General features: G+C 42.1%; 1 protein-coding gene across 1 annotated transcript in view; it reads right to left on the bottom strand.

Moving 5' to 3' along the window:
- xxylt1 (xyloside xylosyltransferase 1) overlaps window positions 1-21,085 on the bottom strand; it is a 174,687-nt gene that overhangs the window by 152,581 nt on the left and 1,021 nt on the right. Inside the window, exon 2 of the mRNA XM_072255283.1 lies at window positions 5,184-5,331. Coding sequence (XP_072111384.1) covers window positions 5,184-5,331 — 148 coding nt within the window. The remainder of the gene's footprint in view (window positions 1-5,183; window positions 5,332-21,085) is intronic.

Raw genomic sequence — 21,085 nt, 5'->3', positions numbered from 1 at the left:
CAATACAGACTCATATCAGAATCAAGTTCTCATCACTCACACGTCATGAAATTTGTTTTTTTTGTGCAGCAGCAGTAGAGTGCAATTACTACAGTACTGTTCAAGAGTTTCAGGCACCCTAGTTATATCTCTGTGCACATAGATAAGACTTTTCCACTACTGGATAATCCAAGGAAATCTGAAGCCATGCACAGGCTTAAACAGAGTGGTCTGCATCGCGTTTTATCTGCCTCATTGTCTGGACAAGACACAGATGAAGCCACCTGATCCCAGGTCTTTGCAAAATGCACAAGTTATCAATAACATTGGCAACTTTAAGAAATAGAAAGCAGCCCATTCAGACTGCAGGTCTAAGATGCTTCAATGGGCTGGACAATGTTAGAAATGAGTACAATTTAAGGAAAGAATAAAGGAAAGGACAAGTAGCAATAAAAATATATGGAGGAAATGAAATTTGACGATGTGTTACATTATTGATGGGAGATGATTGAGTACTCCAAATGAAAATAAATGCGAAAAAATACTGAAATCAAAGATGAAAATTTATTAAATACTATCCAAAATTTAAAGTAACAATTGTGGAGCCTGGTGTGTACCAGAATTGGTTTACAACACCAGGAGCAACTCTAGTGATTCCCAGAAGTTGCTGTTGTCAACAGCACCAATTTTGAAAAAGTACAGTCGATATTCCATTGAACATAATCAATTCAATACAGGACAGATGGCAACACTGAAGAGCAAACTCTAGTGACTCTGAAGCAAGTGGAAAATTTCCTCCTTACCCAGCAGTGTTCCCACAGAATTTCTAATCCCAAGCATCAAGCCTGGACCCCAACTTACATCACCACTTACAGGAAAGAAAACAAAGTTCTAGTCTTAGTGTACTGAAATCAATGATCAGAGGGCTATACAGCTCCATCAGTGATGCAAAACAATGATGAGAATCAACTAGCAAAACTGGTCAATCATATTCTCAGCATTAGTGGGAGGGAGAGGCACAGAATCAGAATCAGGTTTATTATCACCGGCATGTGACATGAAATTTGTTAACTTAGCAGCAGCAGTTCAATACAAGACATAATCTAGCAGAGAGAGAAAATAATAATAATAAATAAAATAAAACATAATAATAAACAAGCAAATCAATTACGTATATTGAATAGTTTTTAAAAAACCATTCAAAAACAGCAATATTAAAAAAAAAGTGAGGTAGTGTCCAAAGCTTCAATGTCCATTCAGGAATCGGGTGGCAGAGGGGAAGAAGCTGTTCCTGAATCGCTGAATGTGCACCTTCAGGCTTCACAGAGATGGAACGGAGGTAATAAATAGGGAAAATGTGCTGGTTGCTGGGACTGCAGTGAAAGAAGAGAAGTAGGGGTCACAGCAGTGTTCTCAACCACTGCTGAGAAAAGCACAGCCCTGGGAATCTGCAACATGGAACTCAGACACTATGATGACCTACTACATCGAGCGAAATGTGGGTAAAGAAACCTCCCCCTAATAGCTACCTGCACTCCTACCTCAGAGTGGTGAATCAATGTCTCTCCATGCTTTACAACATTTGGAAGAACGTGCCCTCAATGACAGACGTCAAAGTTCAACACTAGGAATGGCTTGGGTAGCACAACCACAGACCAAACTATCACACAGCTAATTAATGTACCTGTTTGATTAGGTCTACAGTAGCTGGTGGATGAAAAGGATAAACTACCTGACCTTGTTAATCTGCCTGCTCATGTCCTAATCAATCTCACAAACAATAGACCGTTAAAACTGTGGCCCTGCTACATTTAAATCAGGAATGCCAATACCAAAAGTCTAGTCTCAAAGAACATCTTCATTCTCAATAGTAACAGGTCGCCAGTGCTAAAGGCACTGAGCCAGTACATTTTGTCCGAGATAACCACTTGGCATTGCTGGCTAAACGTGGCTGTTCAAGTTCATGTAACATTAAGAAACAGCTTTGAGGACTGAACAGCTGTGCTCCAGAACAAGCCCTGCCTTTAGCCAGGCTGTTCCAGTACAGCAACGATACTGGCATTGATACAACAATAAGGACAATTGCCCAAGTGCATCCTGCTACTAGCAAAGCAGTAACAAATCTAATCTGCTGGTTACCACTCCACCATCAGCGAAGTAGTCGAAGATACCATTGACAGTGCTATCGAGTTCCATGTTAATCTGCTCAAACATGCCTAGATTAGAGTCGATCAAACCACTCAGTTCCAGTTCACAGCCTTGGCACAGAATGGAACAAGGATTGAATTCCAGAAGAAACGTGAACAACCACATTTAGCCAGCAATAACCATTAACGTCCATCTTCTAAAATTTTGTGTGGGTCTTCAGGCTCCTGAACCTCCACCCTGATGGTAGTAACAAGAAGTGGGCAAGTTTCAGGAGGGGAGGGTGCCACTTTCTCGAGGAACCTCTTGAAGATGCCCTCGAAGGTGAGGTGTGTTGTGCCATGATAATGCTGGCAGGGTCTGCAGCCTTTTTCAATCCTGTTTATTGAAGCCTTCGGTGATCATGTAATCATTCAGAAGGCTCCCTGTGGTATACTTGCAGAGATTTGGTGACATACATACATATCTACATATAGCTACTGGCATGCCTTATTCGTGACCATGTCAATGTGTTGAGCCCAGGATTGACCCCCGAGTTGTTGATCCCAGGAACTTAACACACAAAATGCTAGGGAAACTCAGCTGGTCATGCAGCAACTATGAAGAAAATAAACTGTCAACATTTTGGGCCAAGACTTATCAGTCCTGATCCATTCAGTTTCTCCTGCATGTTGTGTGCTTCCCAAGATTTCCAGCATCTGTAGAATCCCTTGTGACCCAGAGTCTTGAAGTTACTGAACATTTCCACCGCCGACCCACATCGCCCCTGAAGTCTTCACTCAATTCGTTTGTCCTGGTGACGCTGGCTGTGAAGTTAGTTATTGCGACACCAGTCAGTCGGGTAATTCAGCTAATTTCCATACTTCCTCATCCTCATCTGAGATTCTGCCAACAACAGCAGCGTCATCAGCTAATTTATAGGCAGCAGCATGAGTGAGGAGAGATTAGAGCAGTGAACTAAGCACACATCCTCGTGGTACGCCTTGTCAGTGAGGAGGAGGTATGAGGACTGACCCACACCGACTCTGATAAGGATATTGAGAATCCAGTTGCAGAGGGAGCAATGAGCGCCAGATTGTAATGTTTGTTGATTAGTACTGAGGGGATGACTGTGTTGAATGCCAAGCTACAGTCGATAAAACAGCAACAGCTGTTGTCTAGGTGGTCCAAACCAGTGAGATTGCATCCACTGTAGACCTCTTGTGCCAGGATGCAAATTGCATCAAGTCCAGATCCTTGCTGAGGCAGGGGTTAATCTTAGCCATGACCAACCACACAGAGCACTTCATCCCGGTCAATGTGTGTGCAACGAGGTAACAGTGGTTGAAGCAGCTGCTCTTCTTGGGCACTGGCACAATTGATGCTCTTTTGAAGCAGTGAGATGTTGGAAGATATCCTTGAACCCCCTGGCCACAGTGGTCAGCACAGGTTTTCAGTGCCAGCTACAACATCAGGGCCTGATGCCTTGCAAGTGTTCCCCCTCTTGAAGGACGCTCCGACATAGGTCACCGAGAGAGACCATTGGGTCAGCGGATATTGTGGGGATTCACACGGGTGTTGCGATATTCTCCCTTTTGAAGCATATAAAGAAGGCATTGGGGAGTGAAGCATCACTACCAGTTGTGCTGTTAGGTTTTGTCTTATAGGAAGTAATGGTGTCAGGCTTCTGATTATGCCACTAAATGCAGATGGATTTGCCTTTGTCTTTCACAATGGGCTTCCGTGGGTCATAACTGAACTTCTAAAAGGATTCTGAATCGCCAGTCGTAAATAACACACGTGGTTCTCAACAGACTGAATTTCCAGGTTCGTCCAGGACTTCCAGTATGTTCAAAGGCACACCCTCTTTCACATAGCACTGGATGAAACCAGTGATGGTTGTGGCATATTCGTCCAGATCCAAAGATGAAACTTTCTATGGTCCAGTCCACCGATTCCAAGCAGTCCTGTAAACACTCCTTGTCCATACCTTGGCAGTCCTCACCACCGGTGCCGCGGCCCCTAGTCCCTGCCTGTACGCCGGGAGAAGTAGTACAGCCAGCTGATCAGACTTGCCAAAGTGCGGGAATGTAACATCACAACCAGCCTTTTTGGTGGAGATCAAGTGTTTCAGCTCTTCTGGTACCACAGGTGACACGTTGGTGGCACGATGTCAAAGACTTCTGCAAGCTAGCGTGGCTGATGATCAGGAGGAGGGCACCAGGGTACGCTGTCTCATGACTACTGATCAGTGCTCAGCTCCTCCACAGCCAACGTGATTAAAGATGTCTGAAAGATTAGCTTTATTTGTCACATGTACATCCAGTGAAATGCGTGGTTTGTTTTTGATACAAACACAGTCCGAACGTGCTGCAATAGGCCACAAGTGTCACCACGCCTCTGGCGCCAACACAGCATGCCTACAACTTACTCTTTAATCCTCTGAAATGCGGTAGGAAACTGACTCACCCGGCAGACACCCACATGGTTACGGCGAGAACGCACCAAATCCTTACAGACAACTGCAGGAATTGAACCTCAAATCGCTAGCGGTGTAAAGCTTTATTCTAGCAGCTTGATGGCTGCCAGTCAACATTTAACACCAGGATTACTTCATCAGCTTGTCTCCAACCTGTGCGCTGTACCAGCAAGGTCAAGGGCAGCAGGCACCTTGCAACAGCACCACCTGCAGATTGCCCAGTCACACACCATTCCACTTCAGAAATATATCGTCATTACTTAATCATCTCTGGTTTAAACCAACGGGTGTGCGCTCACCAGGTCGGTTCCAGTTCAAGGCCGTGACTTAGTGCCACCTTCCCTAGAACAATTAGGCTGAGGCAATAATTACTGAACTCACCAGCAATACACATCTCTGCAATGAATAAAATCAACTTTCAGCATATTTCCTTATGACATGCAAAGTTACATTGCAAATAAGTTAATACATGTATGAGCCAAATTCACTATGGAAGAAGAAGATACTTATGTGAATTATTTAACAGAGCAAACATTCAACATTCACTGATTCCAAGATATTTCAACAGACCCACTGCTCAGATAACAAGTCAAATATTTACCTGCTGGCATGATTCTGTGCATAGCAACTGACAGGAAAAAAATGGAATCACTGTAATAGGCACCAGAGCCAGCACTGAAGAGATTCTGCATTGCTTCAACAACAGGGAATAACTTCTGAGTCATGGCATCAACATCATGGAATGAAACCTGTCAGGGAAAATATACAGTTCATTATAAACTTCACAACTTACACAGAAGGCAGCAGCAGTGCTGGAAATATTGAAACTGTCATTAGCCAAAGACATTCATGGCCCCAAGGAACTGTCATTTGTAAATTCTACTTAATTCTTGTGGTCGCCCAATCACTCCATCTTGACACCAACTGTTCAACATTGGTAAGGAAATGACATTGGGACTGTACTCGCTAGAGCTGAGAAGAATGGGGGAGGGGGGAGTGGGAGTCCTGCTGAAGGGGTTCGGCCAGAAACATCAATTGTACTTTTTCCCATAGATGCTGCCTGGCCTGCTGAGTTCCTCCAGCATTTTGTGTGCGCTGCTCAGATTTCCAGCATCTGCAGATTTTCTCTTGTTTGGGAGGGGTATCGCATTGAAACCTATTGAATATTGAAAGCCAAAGATAAGAGTGTACTGGGAGAGGACGTGGGGGAGTCTAGGACCAGAGGGCACTACCTCAGAATACAAAGACATCCTTTAGGACAGAGATGAGAAGGTATTTATTTAGCCAGAGTGGTGAAACTATAGAATTCATTGCCACAAGTGGATGTGGAGGCCAAGAAATTGGGTATATTTAAAGTGGAGGTTGGAAAATACTTGATTAATATGTAATGGCATTAGGTTATTGGGAGTAAGCAGGAAAATGGGGTTGAGAGGGATAATAAATCAGCCATGATCAAGTGGTGAAGTGAACTTGATGGGCCAAATGGCTTAATTCTGCTCCCATGATTTATGGTCTTATTGTGGGATCACAGCACACTTGATCTGTCTGCCTCCAGTCTGAATAAAGGGACTCCAGAAATCTTGTTTCAGCGCAGGAGGGTTTTTATGACTATCCATTTGTTTACACAGAGATTAAATCTTCCTCAAGAGGGTGGCAGAGTAACCAAGGTTCAGTCCTGTTCTCCAGTGCTCTGTGTGGCGTTTGCATCATGTGCCTGTGATCCTGTGTCTTCCCTGGGTGCTCTGGTTCCCTCCCATCGCCCCCATCAGCTGGACTAAGCCTGCAATTCACCCTGAATGCAGATGGATGGTGGGAGGATCAGGGTGGAGACAAGGAGCACGTGCATATGCAAAAAAGAATAGGTTACAGGGAAATGCGGGGGAGCAGGATTAATGCCATTGCTCCGAGAGCCAGCATAACCTTAATAAGCTGCGTGACCTCCCACCATCCATCTGCATTCAGGGTGACCTTGTTGTAAGAAAATGAGATACAAATAACCCTGCCAACTTGACAAATCTTTAAGCATCATAACTTGAACTAATAAAATGGATTGTCAATAAAGTCTGAAAACTTCACCCAAAACACCACAGGCAAAATGGACAAATTACAATGACTTACAGAGCTCATGTTCAACTGTAAGTCTGAAAGTCAAAAATGAAGAGATAGTGAACCTTCCAAGTGGTCCTAAAACACTTAAAGAGTTCCTTGAGTCAAATATTAGCAAACATGTTAACTTTTTTTGCATATAGTGTTAGTTAAAACATCATATGATAATGTGTATTCTGAGCTACAGTCATCAGTAGCAAGTACAGGCCCTTCACAAGATGGCTACCCTTCTTGGAGATCAGCTGTAAGTTATTAGACCAGGCCTTACGGGGAGCCTAACTGTGCAACATCCAAGTCAAACTGCAATTTCCAGCAATGTAAGTTAAGTTAAATCCACCAATTACAAACCAGCTTTACTGAAAGCTGCTATCTTTCACTGCCACCCAAGTAGATCCACCAAAACTTATAGAATGACAAAAAAAATGCCTCGCTTACTATTTGCATCCTTACCCACAGGTTAGGATTTGTCCATTCTATACTGGGCACCTGGTTCCAAGAAACAAACCCTCATTGCTACAGCCCCTCAAACAAAGTACAACATCCCAGATCACTTTACATGAGTGTCAAACGAAAGTTAATGGGAGATGTACAAGGCACAATGCACAACCTAACTTTGTATTTAACTCCAGAAGTGAGGTCACCCAACTGTAATACTGAATAATTCTGTTTCAACACGTTCAGAGGACAAGCTCCAATTAGTTATAGAGTCACACAGCATGAAATCAGACCCTCTGGTCCACGTCAACTATCAGTATCCATTGACACTGATGGCATTTTATTCACCCCAAATTCCTGACTAACCTCCCACGGGTTCTACGATTCATACACACCGGCAACAATTCACAGTCACCAATTCATTACTATCAGCTTTATATCTCTGGGATGCTGGAAGAAACTAAAGCTCGAGTAAGCTGACACGACCACAGGGAGAATGTGCACAACTGCACATAGACAGACAGCATAGAAGGTGGGATTAAGCCAGGTCACTGGAGCGGTGGTGCAGCAGCTCAGCTAGCTGCCCCATTGTGCTGCCCCGTGGAGTGATTCGTTGGCAGCTCTTTGCTCTTGAAATGCAGATTTTTTTTTAAAAGGGTAAATACTTCTGCTAAAACAGCATGGCAATGAATATAATATGAGCACATTAAGCATCTATCCACCGACAATGTCAACGATTTCTCCGCAGTTCAAAAATAGATACCTGCATACAACTCTTGGCATGTTTAGCTGGCTTTCAGCATTTCCATTTGCAGGATTAACTGGTCAGTGATTGAAACATCAGCTCCTCCCTGAAACAAACTAGCTCCTGGAGGACAGGACTGCAAATATGTTTTTTTTAAAAATATGTCGTGGCAACTGCACCAATTTTATATTTTGGTGGGTAAACCTGTTAATTCTGCAGGAAAGCACAGCATATCACATTTTATTTCTGATTTCCAATGGAGAAAAGTATTCCATAATCTGTTCCAGGTGACTAACACGAACAGGCACTATTTAAATTTTCCATTTGTACATCCAGTATCTATGTCCAACATGGAAGTGCCCTTAACCAAATGAGTAAACCACAGCTGGTGGCTTCCGTAAGGAATCTTTCTCAATATTTGTTTAATGGCTCTTTTTCAAGTTCCATTCAGATTTCAAAACTTCAATTACAATTGGAAGAGCTTTCTGTGGTGGTCAGGAATTAATTGATGAGAAGGATATTTCCATATATTGCTGGAGAAGGAGATGCTCACTTTCTAAATGGATCTTACTGGATTTCAATGATGGGATAATGCCATAGCAAATTGCAAAATGAGTAGCCTTTATTGAAAAAATACTCCGCGCACCACATTCATTCAAGCAAAAACTTGTCATAATGTCAAAGGTTAAACAAGTATTCCTGTCATTCTCAAATCAAAGTATCACTCAAAATAATCATGTCTCCAACATTGATCCAATATAAGACAGTATTCTACAAGTCTGACTGTATTCAATAAATCAAAAACTTGCTCTATTCAATGCCTCTATTCTTGAAAGTGATGTGAGTTGTATTTACTGACATTTCCAGCAACAACATGTGGACATTCAAAATAAATGTAGAACTTCAATCAATTCCATGTCAATTCAAGCAGAACTGTGCCCTTTGAAATACTGGGACACGAGACGAGGACAAGGAGGAAGGTCACAGTTTAAACTCATTTCAAACAACCAGTGCTGAAGTTCTCTCTGAACTGGTCACAAATTCGCAATAAATTCACACATAAAATGTGTTCAAAGTCAAAACTGAGTTTATTGTCAAATGCATGAGTACACACATGCCTGAGGCTACGTCCACACTACGCTGGCTAATTTTGAAAACGAAGCTTTTTCTCTTCGTTTTGACCCTCCGTCCACACTAAAGCAGCGTCTTCATTCCCCGAAAACGGAGATTTTCAGAAACGGTCTCCAGAGTAAATAAATCTGAAAACGCCTAATATCCATTGTAGTGTGTACAGGGTAAACGGAGAGATTTAAAAACGCTGTCATGACAACACCATAACAACAATGCTTTTTCTGCTTCTGCTCGGTACTGCGCAAGCACTGCCGTACGGCTGTTGTAACGCACAGTCGGTGTGAATGGCGTGAAAGTTAAATTATAAAGTGAGCTTTTTTGACTATTTAAAAACGCTGTCATGACGTGCCGGAACAGATGGCAGCAGTGCAGCATTTCGTTGTTTTCTTGAACACAACCCCCCACACAACCTAACAATTTCAGAACAGACAGCAACGAGACTGAAGCCAGAAGAGTTAGAAATGTACTCACCAAATACTTTGACCCATAGCTTACTGAATAAATAAGTATACTCACTTTGCCCTGTTTTCTGTCCTTGCTTGTATGAAGGTGCTTTACCTATTTATGCAAGTACTTCTCTGACAAAAGATGTGTAACAGCCTAATGTAACATTGTATGGAAATACAAGATAACTCTGATGCAGACATGTTTTATACATATAACAAAATGCTTTATTAATGCAACAAAGTTAGTCAGTTTTTCAATGCTCGTCGTCAGCCAGGTCATACTGTCCGTGAACTCCCTATCAAACGCGCACCAAGTATACCGTTTCCTCTTCGCTTGTTTTCTGTGTGTCCTGCGCGTGCCCAGTAGAGGAGATTCGCCCAAACATCCATGTTAGTGTGGACAGAGATATTTGGAAAAATGCTTAGTGTGGACGCCTGTCATTTTTACTCGAAACCAGCATTTTCAAAATTATCCGGCATAGTGTGGACGTAGCCTAAATGGTGAAAAAGAGGTTACCACCCATTACAATACAACATCATCGTTATCGCCATTACCCGCCTCCATTTGTTACAACTGAACCAAGTTGAGCTCAGCCCATTGCTCTGAAGACAGCTAAGCTAAAGAAAGTCCCCGGGAGGCTGAGCACATTGCAAGCAATTCACCAGCAGCAGGCAAAACTCCATCACCTCAACAGTCCATGCTGTTCAAAGCACATCTTACTGTTTACATTTTTAGTATTCAGAGATTTTAAATGTTTCTTAGGATTTAAATAACACTTTTATAAATTAGTTTAGTTAAAATACACTCTAAAACTGAATAAATTCCTTCACTTTCTATTTGCGGTGCCAGAGCTCAGTCTGGCCTCCAGTTTGTCCCCAACTTCCACATTGCATGGTGTAGTCAGAGGGAAAGCACCATTCCCCATGGAAGGAGCGTCTGCTTCAGAACTCCATCTGGTTCATCGCCCAGCAGGCTGCCCAATCAGTCGTTTGATTTGATGTTTTTCCCCTCTGTCCAACAGCACCACCAAGTGTCCAGGCTCACAACAGCCAAAAGAAAGGGAGTATGTTAGAAACAAATAGTAAAAGCTATACCCCTCACTCCAAATAAATCCAAAACACACCTACCAAAAGCTGAGAGGCAATTCTCACACAGACAAACCAATTCTGTTCCCGTTCTCCTGTTCTGGAAATGGGTTAAAGTCATTGCCCACCTTGAGTCTGTTTGTACCAGCAGCCTAATGGAGTCAGGGAAACCACAATAAAGCCACTCAAATAGATTGCTACTTCCTGGCCTATTTCAATCTTGTGATTTACATATTTTTCAATGCATTTTTTATTTTGTCCATCCTGCCATTCCACTTCAGACTTGTGCTTCTTAACAGCAAAAATTAAGTTTCAATACAAAAGCCCAGAATTAGGTTTCCCCAAATCCCTACTGCCATCCAAAACAAGAGCTCCTTCTTAACCGTATTCAACAATTCAAAAGGCCTTGTACAATCATGTGATAGTATGTTTGATATTTCATTGATTGTATACAGGGCACAAGCTCAAAATGACCATAACAATCCTTTTTACACAGTATCAGGTCAGGTTCTTTAACTCAGAAAAACAAGCCTTGCAATAAATCTAACTGTATTAAAATAGACAAGGAAAGAACTAAACAAAAGCTGATGAGATAAAGCATTATTCCACTGAATAGTTTGATAGAGAAGCATAAAGAAATATTGAAGTAGTTAACTGAAAAACATTGACAGAGTAAATGAGCTGATTAAATTGGAATGGAACATACAGCACAGTAACAGGTCCATAGTATCTGTGTCAACCATGATGGCAAATTAAACTAATCTCACCATACTCCTCTATCCCCTGTTCACATGCCTGTCTAAATGCATTCTAAACAAAGAATGTTCCACCATGTTCCAGGCACCTGCCACTGGGTTTATTTAAAAAAAACCTGCCTCTTGCATCTCCTTTAAACTTTCCCCCTCTCACCTTAAAGCTAAGCTTTTCACTTTTTAGCAAGTTTTCCAGCAGGCCTTTAAACAACTGCAGATGTGGTGAAGTGTCTGCATCTTAAGTGCACATTTCTTACCCTAATTTAGTTGTTTTTAGTTATGTATTGAAATGTACTACTAGCATAAAGCAACAAATTTCATGACACGTCCTAGTGGTAATAAATCTAATTCTGCTTCTTACGTTTACATTTCAGTATCAGAGTCAGTCAGGTTTAATATCACCAGCATACGTCATGAAATTTGTGGCAGCAGCACAATGCGATATAAATATAGAAAAAACTGAATTACAGTAATTACATGCATCTTAAATAGTTAAGTTAAATAAATAGTGCAAAAACAGAAATTTTTAAAAAGTACTGAGGAAGTGTCCAATGTCTATTTAGAAATTGAATAGCTGAGGGGGAGGAAGCTGTTCCCGAATCGCTCGGTGTGTGCCTTCTTGCTGATGGTAATAATGAGAAGAGGGCATGCCCTGGGTGGTGGGGGTCCTTAATGACGGATGCCACCTTCCTGGGGCAGTGCTCTTGAAATGTCAACTGTACTCCTTTCCATAGATGCCTGGCCTGCCTAGTTCCTCCAGCATTTTGTGTGTGTGTTGCACTGCTCCATGAAGATATCTTGGATACTACTAAGGCTAATACCATGGTGGAGATGAATAATTTTACAACTTTCTGCGACTTCCTTTGATCCTGTGCAGTAGCCACCTCCCTACTCCCACACCAGACAGTGATGCAGTCAGTCAGAAACAGTACATCTGTAGAGATTTTTTAAAAATTCCTTTATTTTGATTCCTTTACTGTATTAACTGCTTAATTTGAAACTATGTCCCAGATTTACTTTTCCCATGACTCTTACCCTATCCTTTAGCACCTCTGAGGTTTTCTCCTTTTGCCACCTTCTTACTAGATTAACAAGCCCAAACTTTGCTTGACATTCATCACCAAGATTGCAACAGGAACTGTGAGATGAATTGGAATTCAAACAGTTATCATTTAGAATAAATAAAACTGACAAAATGAACTTAAAGAATGATGAGCAGTTAAACTTTAATTAAAGACCAGGCACCTTATCAATATAAATATTCCTATTTGTACTCCCATTTGGATAAGCAAGGGATCATGTTTTTTGATTTCTCAAGTGCCTTCAACACCACACAATCTTCATTGTTGGGGGAAAGGCTCCGTTCAATGCAGGTTGGCACTCCCATCGTATCCTGGACAATGGACAACCTGACTAGCAGACCACAGTTTGTGCAGCTTCAGAGCTGTGTGTCAGACATAGCTATAAGTAGCACTGGGGCCTCACAGGGGACTGTATTGGCTCCTTTCCCGTTTACCCTGTATACCTCGGAATTTAGATACAACACAGTCATGTCATCTACAGAAATTCTCTGCAGCAATTGTTGGGTGCTTTAAGGGAGGATAGGAGAATGAATACAGGGCCCTGGTGGAGGACCTTGTCAAATGGTGCAAGCTGAATCATCTGCAGCTCAACATCAGTAAGACAAGCGAGACAGAGATGGATTTTAGGAGTCAGCCTATAGCCGGGAAGTGATGACCCCCTCATCCCCATTAGTCTGTTTGAGGTAACTCACTTTTTATTCTTTCTTACTTCTCTTCTAATATTGGTATATTTGTATGTAACCTTCAGGTTCTGCTGGCTGAGTAAGTCCTGGGAAGACATTCTCTGGCCCTGCCAGATGGGTGAGATTCAGAAGCGAGTCCACCCCGAAACCTCCTGTTTGTGTGGACGCTGCGTGATTCGTTACCCTGTTACAAATCAGTACCACAAAACAACAGACAGTACACCGTATACAATTAAATGATTTAGCTCTATAATTCTTAATTTGACTACAGGGTTAGTGAAGAAAAAGCAAAGAAAGAAAAGGGTCCATTTTAAAGTGCACAAGTTGAAGCTCCCGGTTTCCCCTTCGCCGATCCTCCTCCAGTCCTCCCGCCCTTCGTCGGGTCATGGCCCCGTTGCAGCGTCTTCTCTCTTCATCTCCCGCCAACCAAAAGACCCAGATCACCCTGGTGTCAGGTACACAGCATGAAAACACCCTCCCGTCACTGGACAGCTCACCCGTTATCTCTGACCATGACCCAAACACTGCTTCTACAGAAAGACCGTTACATTAGCAGTGAAACCTTTCCCACAGTGTTACATGTATATCTGTGCACTTGCAATGCTACTGTGACAATGTAATTTCCTTCGATAAATGAAGTATCTATCTATCTATTCCCAACATTACTCTCTTCCCCTCTTCCCTCAGAGAACAATAAACCCTCTCCCCAGATGCAGACAGTTATGCACCAGGTATCCGATCAAATGATGAAAGATACTGGATTCATCTTAATCAGCATTAAAAGTAAATTCTTTGGAAGTGTTATTAAAAGATTTAGCTCACTTTGCATGATCAGGACTGCTCCAGACATCATATGTCTAATAGTTATCAGCAAAACACAAAGTAAATGTGCAATAGGACCTCAGATTTAAGGGGGCAGCCTCTCGAACCACTAACTCTACAGCATGGTCAATACGCAAACAAGAGGAATTCTGCAGATGCTGGAAATTCAAGCAACACATATCAAAGTTGCTGGTTAACGCAGCAGGCCAGGCAGCATCTCTAGGAAGAGGTACAGCCGACGTTTCCGGCCGAGACCCTTCGTCAGGACTAACTGAAAGAAGAGCTAGTAAGAGATTTGAAAGTGGGAGGGGGAGGAGGAGATCTAAAATGATAGGAGAAGACAGGAGGGGAAGGGATGGAGCCAAGAGCTGGACAGTTGATTGGCAAAAGGGATATGAGAGGATCATGGGACAGGAGGCCTAGGGAGAAAGAAAAGGGGGAGGGGGGAAACCCAGAGGACGGGCAAGGGGTATAATCAGAGGGACAGAGGGAGAAAAAGGAGAGAGAGAAAGAATGTGTGTATATAAATAAATAATGGATGGGGTACGAGGGGGAGGTGGGGCATTAGCGGAAGTTAGAGAAGTCAATGTTCATGCCATCAGTTTGGAGGCTACCCAGACGGAATGTAAGGTGTTGTTCCTCCAACCTGAGTGTGGCTTCATCTTGACAGTACAGGAGGCCATGGATAGACATATCAGAATGGGAATGGGATGTGGAATTAAAATGTGTGGCCACTGGGAGATCCTGCTTTCTCTGGCGGACAGAGCCTAGGTGTTCAGCGAAACAGCATGGTCAACAGTTTGATCACTCAAAAGGTTAGTTGCTGGCATCCACTAGCAACAAGGAAATCAGTTAATAATAAAAAAAACCTAAAGATTGAAAGCAAAGTTGGAAGTTGAACTAAAATCAGAAAGTGCTGACATTTTGATAATGGACGTTCACTAGTATTGTCTCCATACATAAACTGCTAACTTAACAGCATTAGGGTATTATCAATGTGGGATAATAGCAGGATAAACCAACACGATTATTAGATCAAGCTGATCAATAGTTAACTTTATTCTGCCAATGTCAGCTGCAAATATTTTCTTTTAAATGCAGTTAATGAGAATGACATAATTCCAACATATGTTAATAGGACTTTCCTCTGAATCAAAATAACTTGGAATCCCAAAAAATATTCTTCAAACATACTGCTCTACAAATATGTCAAATTACTCACAAATATAATTTTAAAGAACTGGATTGTTGTTCAGATTTGTCTGCAAGGTGCTGGAGCACATATTACATGAAGCATGAAGAGTTGCAGGAGTTTCTTCTCAGATCCAAGACTAACTGTACTAAAGATCATTATGGTCATCAACTTTTAATCTCACAGGACTCTTCCAGGCATTCATACAAGGCTTCTAGGATGATCAGACACAATAACTCTATGAAGGAGGTTGGTGTCACAAAACCTTGCTGCAAACTTTATAGGGGGGGAAAAAAAAAGGAAAGCCAGAAATGAAAGTATATTGCAGCTCTACTTCCAGAAACCTGTAACAATTTATGTTAACAAGCATTCAAAGATTTCTTCATCATACATACACTGAATCACAATAGCCAAGAACAGAATGATCGAATTGCTACTTGAGAGACAGATAATCAGAGCATCATAACAATCCTGGTATTTTAGCATTGAGTTTTCATATGACCAAGTTATTTGCATTTGCTGATTATTTATGAGTATAAAAAATTACTCGGAACATGAAAAGTTAAGCTGGATGGTTGTGACCAAGCTCATTTCTGTTGAAAGATCAGAAGGAAGCAGAAAATGAAAGAAAGGTGACACATGGGACATGCCGTTACTGCTTCACACAAGAAAAATCCAAAACAACACTAAATAATAGATCTTCTACAATATTTCTTTTGACAAATCCAAAGTTAAAGCAATGATTAAAACACTACAGCAGGCAACCCATACTACAAGCACACACCTTCTTATTTACATCCTTTTGCTGACAACTAAACAGCAAATGGCACCTTTCCTACTCTCTGCAAACCATTGTTGCTGTTACATTTTAGTGATATTCTATTATCACTGGAAATATTGACAGGCAAATTCCAGTAGGGAAGTATAACAATGCCCATTTCCATCTTCACAATTAAGAATCCATGTTTTCGATGGTAAGTCATTTAGATGTACAAATTGTGCAGGAAAGCAGCTCCGTAAATATTTCAATCTATCAGGCACTGATTAACTCATTACAAGTGCTTATATATTCAATTCAGCATGTATTCCAAATTATGGAGTTTAAACCGTGCTTGTTTCTGTGCGAGATTTTAAAACTTTCAGGATGCAAGGAGGGCATTACTGATCTCTATCAAAGATATTTTTAATAAATATATTTGATACTTTTTTCACATTCTACGCAATGTTATAGATGACACGAAGAACGGTGGAGGTGTGCAGTGTAGAAAGCTGTCATAGATTGCAACAGGACATTGACAAGATACAGAGACCAGTGGAGAGAGTTCATGGCAGGTAGAGCTCAATACAGAAAAGTATGAAGTGATATACTTTGGAAGGTCGAACCACATGGCAGGATACAAAGTGAAAGGCAGGATTCTTAGCAGTATGGAGGAATAGAAGGATCTTAAGGCTCAAGTCAACGCTGTTGTGCAAGTTGATAGGGTGATTAAGACCATAAGGCATAGGAGCAGAATTAGGCCAATTTGCCCATCGAGTCTGCTGCACTGTTCCATCATGGGTGATTTATAATCCCTCTTAACCCCATTCTCCCGAAGGCACATGGTCTGCTGGCCTTCATTAGTCAGGGGATTGAGTTTAAGAGTTGCGAGGTAATGTTGTAGCTCTATAAAACACAGGTTAGACCACACTTGTGGAGTATTGTGTTCGGATTTGGTTGCCTCATCACAGGAAGAATGTGGAAGCTTCAGAAAAGACCAACACACACAAAATGCTGGAGGAACTCAGCAAACCAGGCAGCGTCTATGAAAAAGAGTATAGTCGACATTTCGGGCCAAGATGACCCGATAAAATTAAGGAAGGCCTTGATGGGCTACAGAGTCTGAGTTAGAACAGAGGTGCTTAGGAACCTCTTTATAGACAGAGGGTGGTAAACCTGTAGAACTCACTTTCACAATAGGATGTGGAGGACAAATCACAGAGTATATTTAAAGCAGGTGGTGATAGGTTCTTAATTAGTAAAGGTGTCAAAAGTTACTGGGAGAAGGCAGAAAATGGAGTTGAAAGAGTTAATAAATGAACCATGATGGAATGGCAGAGAGGACTTGGCCTAGTTCTGTTCCTATGCCCTACGGTCTTCTCAGAAAGGAAATGTCAAATAATAAAGGGCACAGTTTAAGATGAGATGGGGGAGGTTTCAGAGATTTGCAGGGCAAGTAGTCCTTTTTTAACCGGTGACTGGAACATGCTGCTAAGGAAGGTGGTGGAAGCAGATACAATAGCAATGTTTAGGAGGCATTTCAACAGGTACATTAACAGCAGGGAATTTAGGGACATGTACTACACGCAGAGAGATGGGGTACGTTTAGATTGGCATGATGTTTGACGCAGACATAGACTAAATAGAGTACAGGGTTTGTTAGCGGGCTGTTCTCTTCCACCAGCATTTCTCAGTCACTGACTTTAATGATACAAAGAGACATTAAGAGGTAATGAAAATGAAGATTTAAAATTTAAAGGCAACATTGTTACATTTGTCAGTGAATACACCAGTTTACAATGTTCAAGACCTAGCCATTAAGTACATAAAATCGAAGGGAATATCATAGTTACACAGACAACAATCCATGTTCCACCCTAAATGCTTTTTAATTGTTGTAGTTGTACCCCTCACCACTGTTTCCTCTGGCAGTTCCTTATACAGGTGCCCCCGCTTTTCGAACGTTCACTTTACGAAACCTCACTGTTACGAAAGACCTACATTAGTTCCCCGTTTTCACTAACAGAAGGTGTTTTCACTGTTACGAAAAAAAATCAGCACGTGAAGAAATCAGTGCGCGATAAAAGGCAGTGCGTGCCCCGAGCAGCCGCTCTCCCCCGGATTCGGACCGGCATTTTCACCGGCATTGCTTAAACACGTGCCTGTGAGCAGCCGTTAACAAGATGAGTTCTAAGATGTCAGAAAAGCCTGAAAGAGCTCGTAAGGGTGTTAGACTTAGCGTAAAACTAGACATAATTAAGCGTTTCGATCGTGGTGAATGAAGTAAGGACAACGTGAGTTTGGCTTGTGGAAGCTGACGAATACAATGTTGAAGAGGTTTTGGTATCCCATGACCAAGAATTGATAGATGAAGAGCTGATGCAATTGGAAGAGGAAAGGATAACAATCGAAACCGAATTCATTAGCGAAATGAATGTGAAGCAACCGCGTGAGATTTTCGCTGCAATGGTAAAGTACGGCTTTAATTTTGAAAGAGTACTTAGGTTTAGGGGATATTTGCGGGATGGTTTGAGTGCTTACAAAGAACTGTATAACAGAAAAATGCGCGAGGCTCAGCAGTCAAGCGAGCCTTCCACATCAGCCACAGCAGACAACGAACCTCAACCTTCGACATCAAGGCGGGCAGTCATAGGAGAAGATGAGCTGCCTGCCCTAATGGAAACAGATGACACCTCAGTGTCCCACCACCCCGACCCCCAGGCCGTGGACAGATACCGATTCACGAAGAATGCAGCAGTAGCCGGGAGGCACACAGCACATCTTAAAGAAAAAAGCCAAACTAAAGATGCTAATTAATTAGGTGCCACCCAACACATAATTGTCGGCCCAGATCAGAGGCGATGCAATCAGCAATTGCCTCTGATCTGGGCTGACAATTATGTATCGGGTGGCACCTAATTAATTAGCATCTTTATTTTGGCTTTTTTCTTAAAGATGTGCTGTGTGCTTCCCGGCTACTGCTGTACCCCTGCATGCTTCGTGGATCGGCATTGGGTCGCTGCCCAGAGGGTGGGGGCCACTGCACCACCCCAACCTGCGACGACTCAGCCTAACAAACCATCATCAGTGTGCTCGGCGCTGTCTTCCCAATTCCGGTAAGTGATACTACACTGTACGTACATTATTTCTACTTTATATAGGCTGTGTATTTTTACGTGTTATTTGGTATGATTTGGCAGCTTCATAGTTTAAAGGTTACTGGAGAGAGTGTTTTTTGCCAACAGCGCTTGCGTGAGATTTTTGCTACGGAGAACAGTGCCGGCAATGATTGTGGAAAAGTATTTCTACTTTATATAGGCTGTGTATTTATCATACCATTCCTGCTTTTACTATATGTTACTGTTATTTTAGGTTTTATGTGTTATTTGGCATGATTTGGTAGGTTATTTTCGGGTCTGCGAACGCTCACAAAATTTTCCCATATAAATAAATGGTAATTGCTTCTTTGCTTTACGACATTTCGGCTTACGAACCTTTTCATAGGAACGCTCTACCTTTGGATGGCGGGGGAAACCTGTACCTTATGCCCTCTGGTCCTGATTACATCCTCATGAATCTTTTCTGCCCCCTTTGCAACCTAATGACATCATTCCTATAGCTGAGCAACCAGAACTGCACACAATACTCCAACTGTGGCCTCACCAACAACTTGTACATTTGTAATATGATGAGCCAACTCCTATACCCAATGCATGCCTTCCTTCACCACCCTGTCAACCTGTGTCTCCCGTTTCAGAGAATGTACAATTGTTGCTGATGGACCAACTGAATGAATGAAGTAGATGCAGAATGGCAAGAATGGCAGCAAACAAGTGAGTCTCTTAAATTAATTCAATAAGATCACGGCTAACCTGCCACATAAGCCCATTTTGTCTTACTACCTCTGGTTAACAAAACTATCAAAAAATCTAAAGTTAATTAACTGCCATTTGTTCGAGGAATTTCCCACCTTTTAACATATTGGGTTTTCCCCAATGAAATTGCCGAATGAACCTTAAAACATTAGAGCCAGACACATGACCCCTATTCCTTAACCAGCAGAAACTGCAAGGGATTGTAAATTTAGTCGGCTCCATCTTGGGTACTAGTCTACAAAGTACCCAGGACATCTTCAAGGAGCGGTGTCTCAGAAAGGCAGTGCCCATTATTAGGGACCTCCAGCACCCAGGGCATGCCCTTTTCTCACTGGTACCATCAGGTAGGAGGTACAGAAGCCCGAAGGCACACACTCAGCAATTCAGGAACAGCTTCTTCCCCTCTGCCATCCGATTTCTAAATTGACATTGAACCTGTGAACACTACCTCACTTTTTAAAATATATATTATTTCTGCTTTTACATAATTTTTAATCTATTCAATATAGGTGTGCTGTAACTGATATACTTATTATTATTTTTCTTCTTCATTATTATTATGCCGGTGATAATAAACCTGATTCTGATTCTGACAGAGGAGGATCATGTTTTCCCCACTATTATGCAAACTTCAAAGAAATCACCCATAACCTTGTGAATTCCAGATTTATTGAACACAGCTCCGTCTTCAAGACCATAATTCAAACAGATTCACCTCCAAGCTCAGCACTTCCCTTTGCAACTGGATCTGACTTCCTCACCATCAGACATAATCAGTAAGGAAAGGTAGCAACACCTCTACCGTTATGATCTACAACACTGGTGCCCACAAGCCCACTGCTCTATTCTCTGTATCCTCACAACTGTGTGGCCAGACTCTACTCTGACTTCAGTTACACGTTGCAGATGACAGGCGGGTAACAACCAGGTGGGTACAGGAAGGAGATGGAGAGCCTAGTGGTATGGTATGAAGATAACAACCTTCCCTCAATGTCAACAGAAGAGCTCGTCAGTGACTACAGGAAGCACATCAGGGCGCATGTCCCTGTACGTATGAATAGTGCTGAGGTGGAGATGGTTGAGAGCTTCAAGTCTTAAAGAAAGCATCACCAACAGTCCGTTCCGGTCGAACCACACAGACACAATAACCTAGAAAGTAAACTAGTGTATATTTAGTCAGAAGAGTAAGGATATTTGACATGTTCCTTTTGGCCCTCAGCAATTTTATTGATGTTCCATGGAAGGCATCCTATCCAGATGCATCACAGCTTGGTATCGCAACCACTCTGCTCAAAACAGCAAGAAATTGTAGAGAATTTTGGACTCAGCCCTGCCCATCACCAAAACTAGACTCAATCCCTTCCCTCCATACACTGTCGACATTTCCAACT

This window comes from Mobula birostris, chromosome 4 (genome assembly GCF_030028105.1).
Source record: "Mobula birostris isolate sMobBir1 chromosome 4, sMobBir1.hap1, whole genome shotgun sequence".
Classification (NCBI taxonomy): domain Eukaryota; kingdom Metazoa; phylum Chordata; class Chondrichthyes; order Myliobatiformes; family Myliobatidae; genus Mobula; species Mobula birostris.
This window is presented reverse-complemented; position numbering and strand designations above follow the sequence as displayed.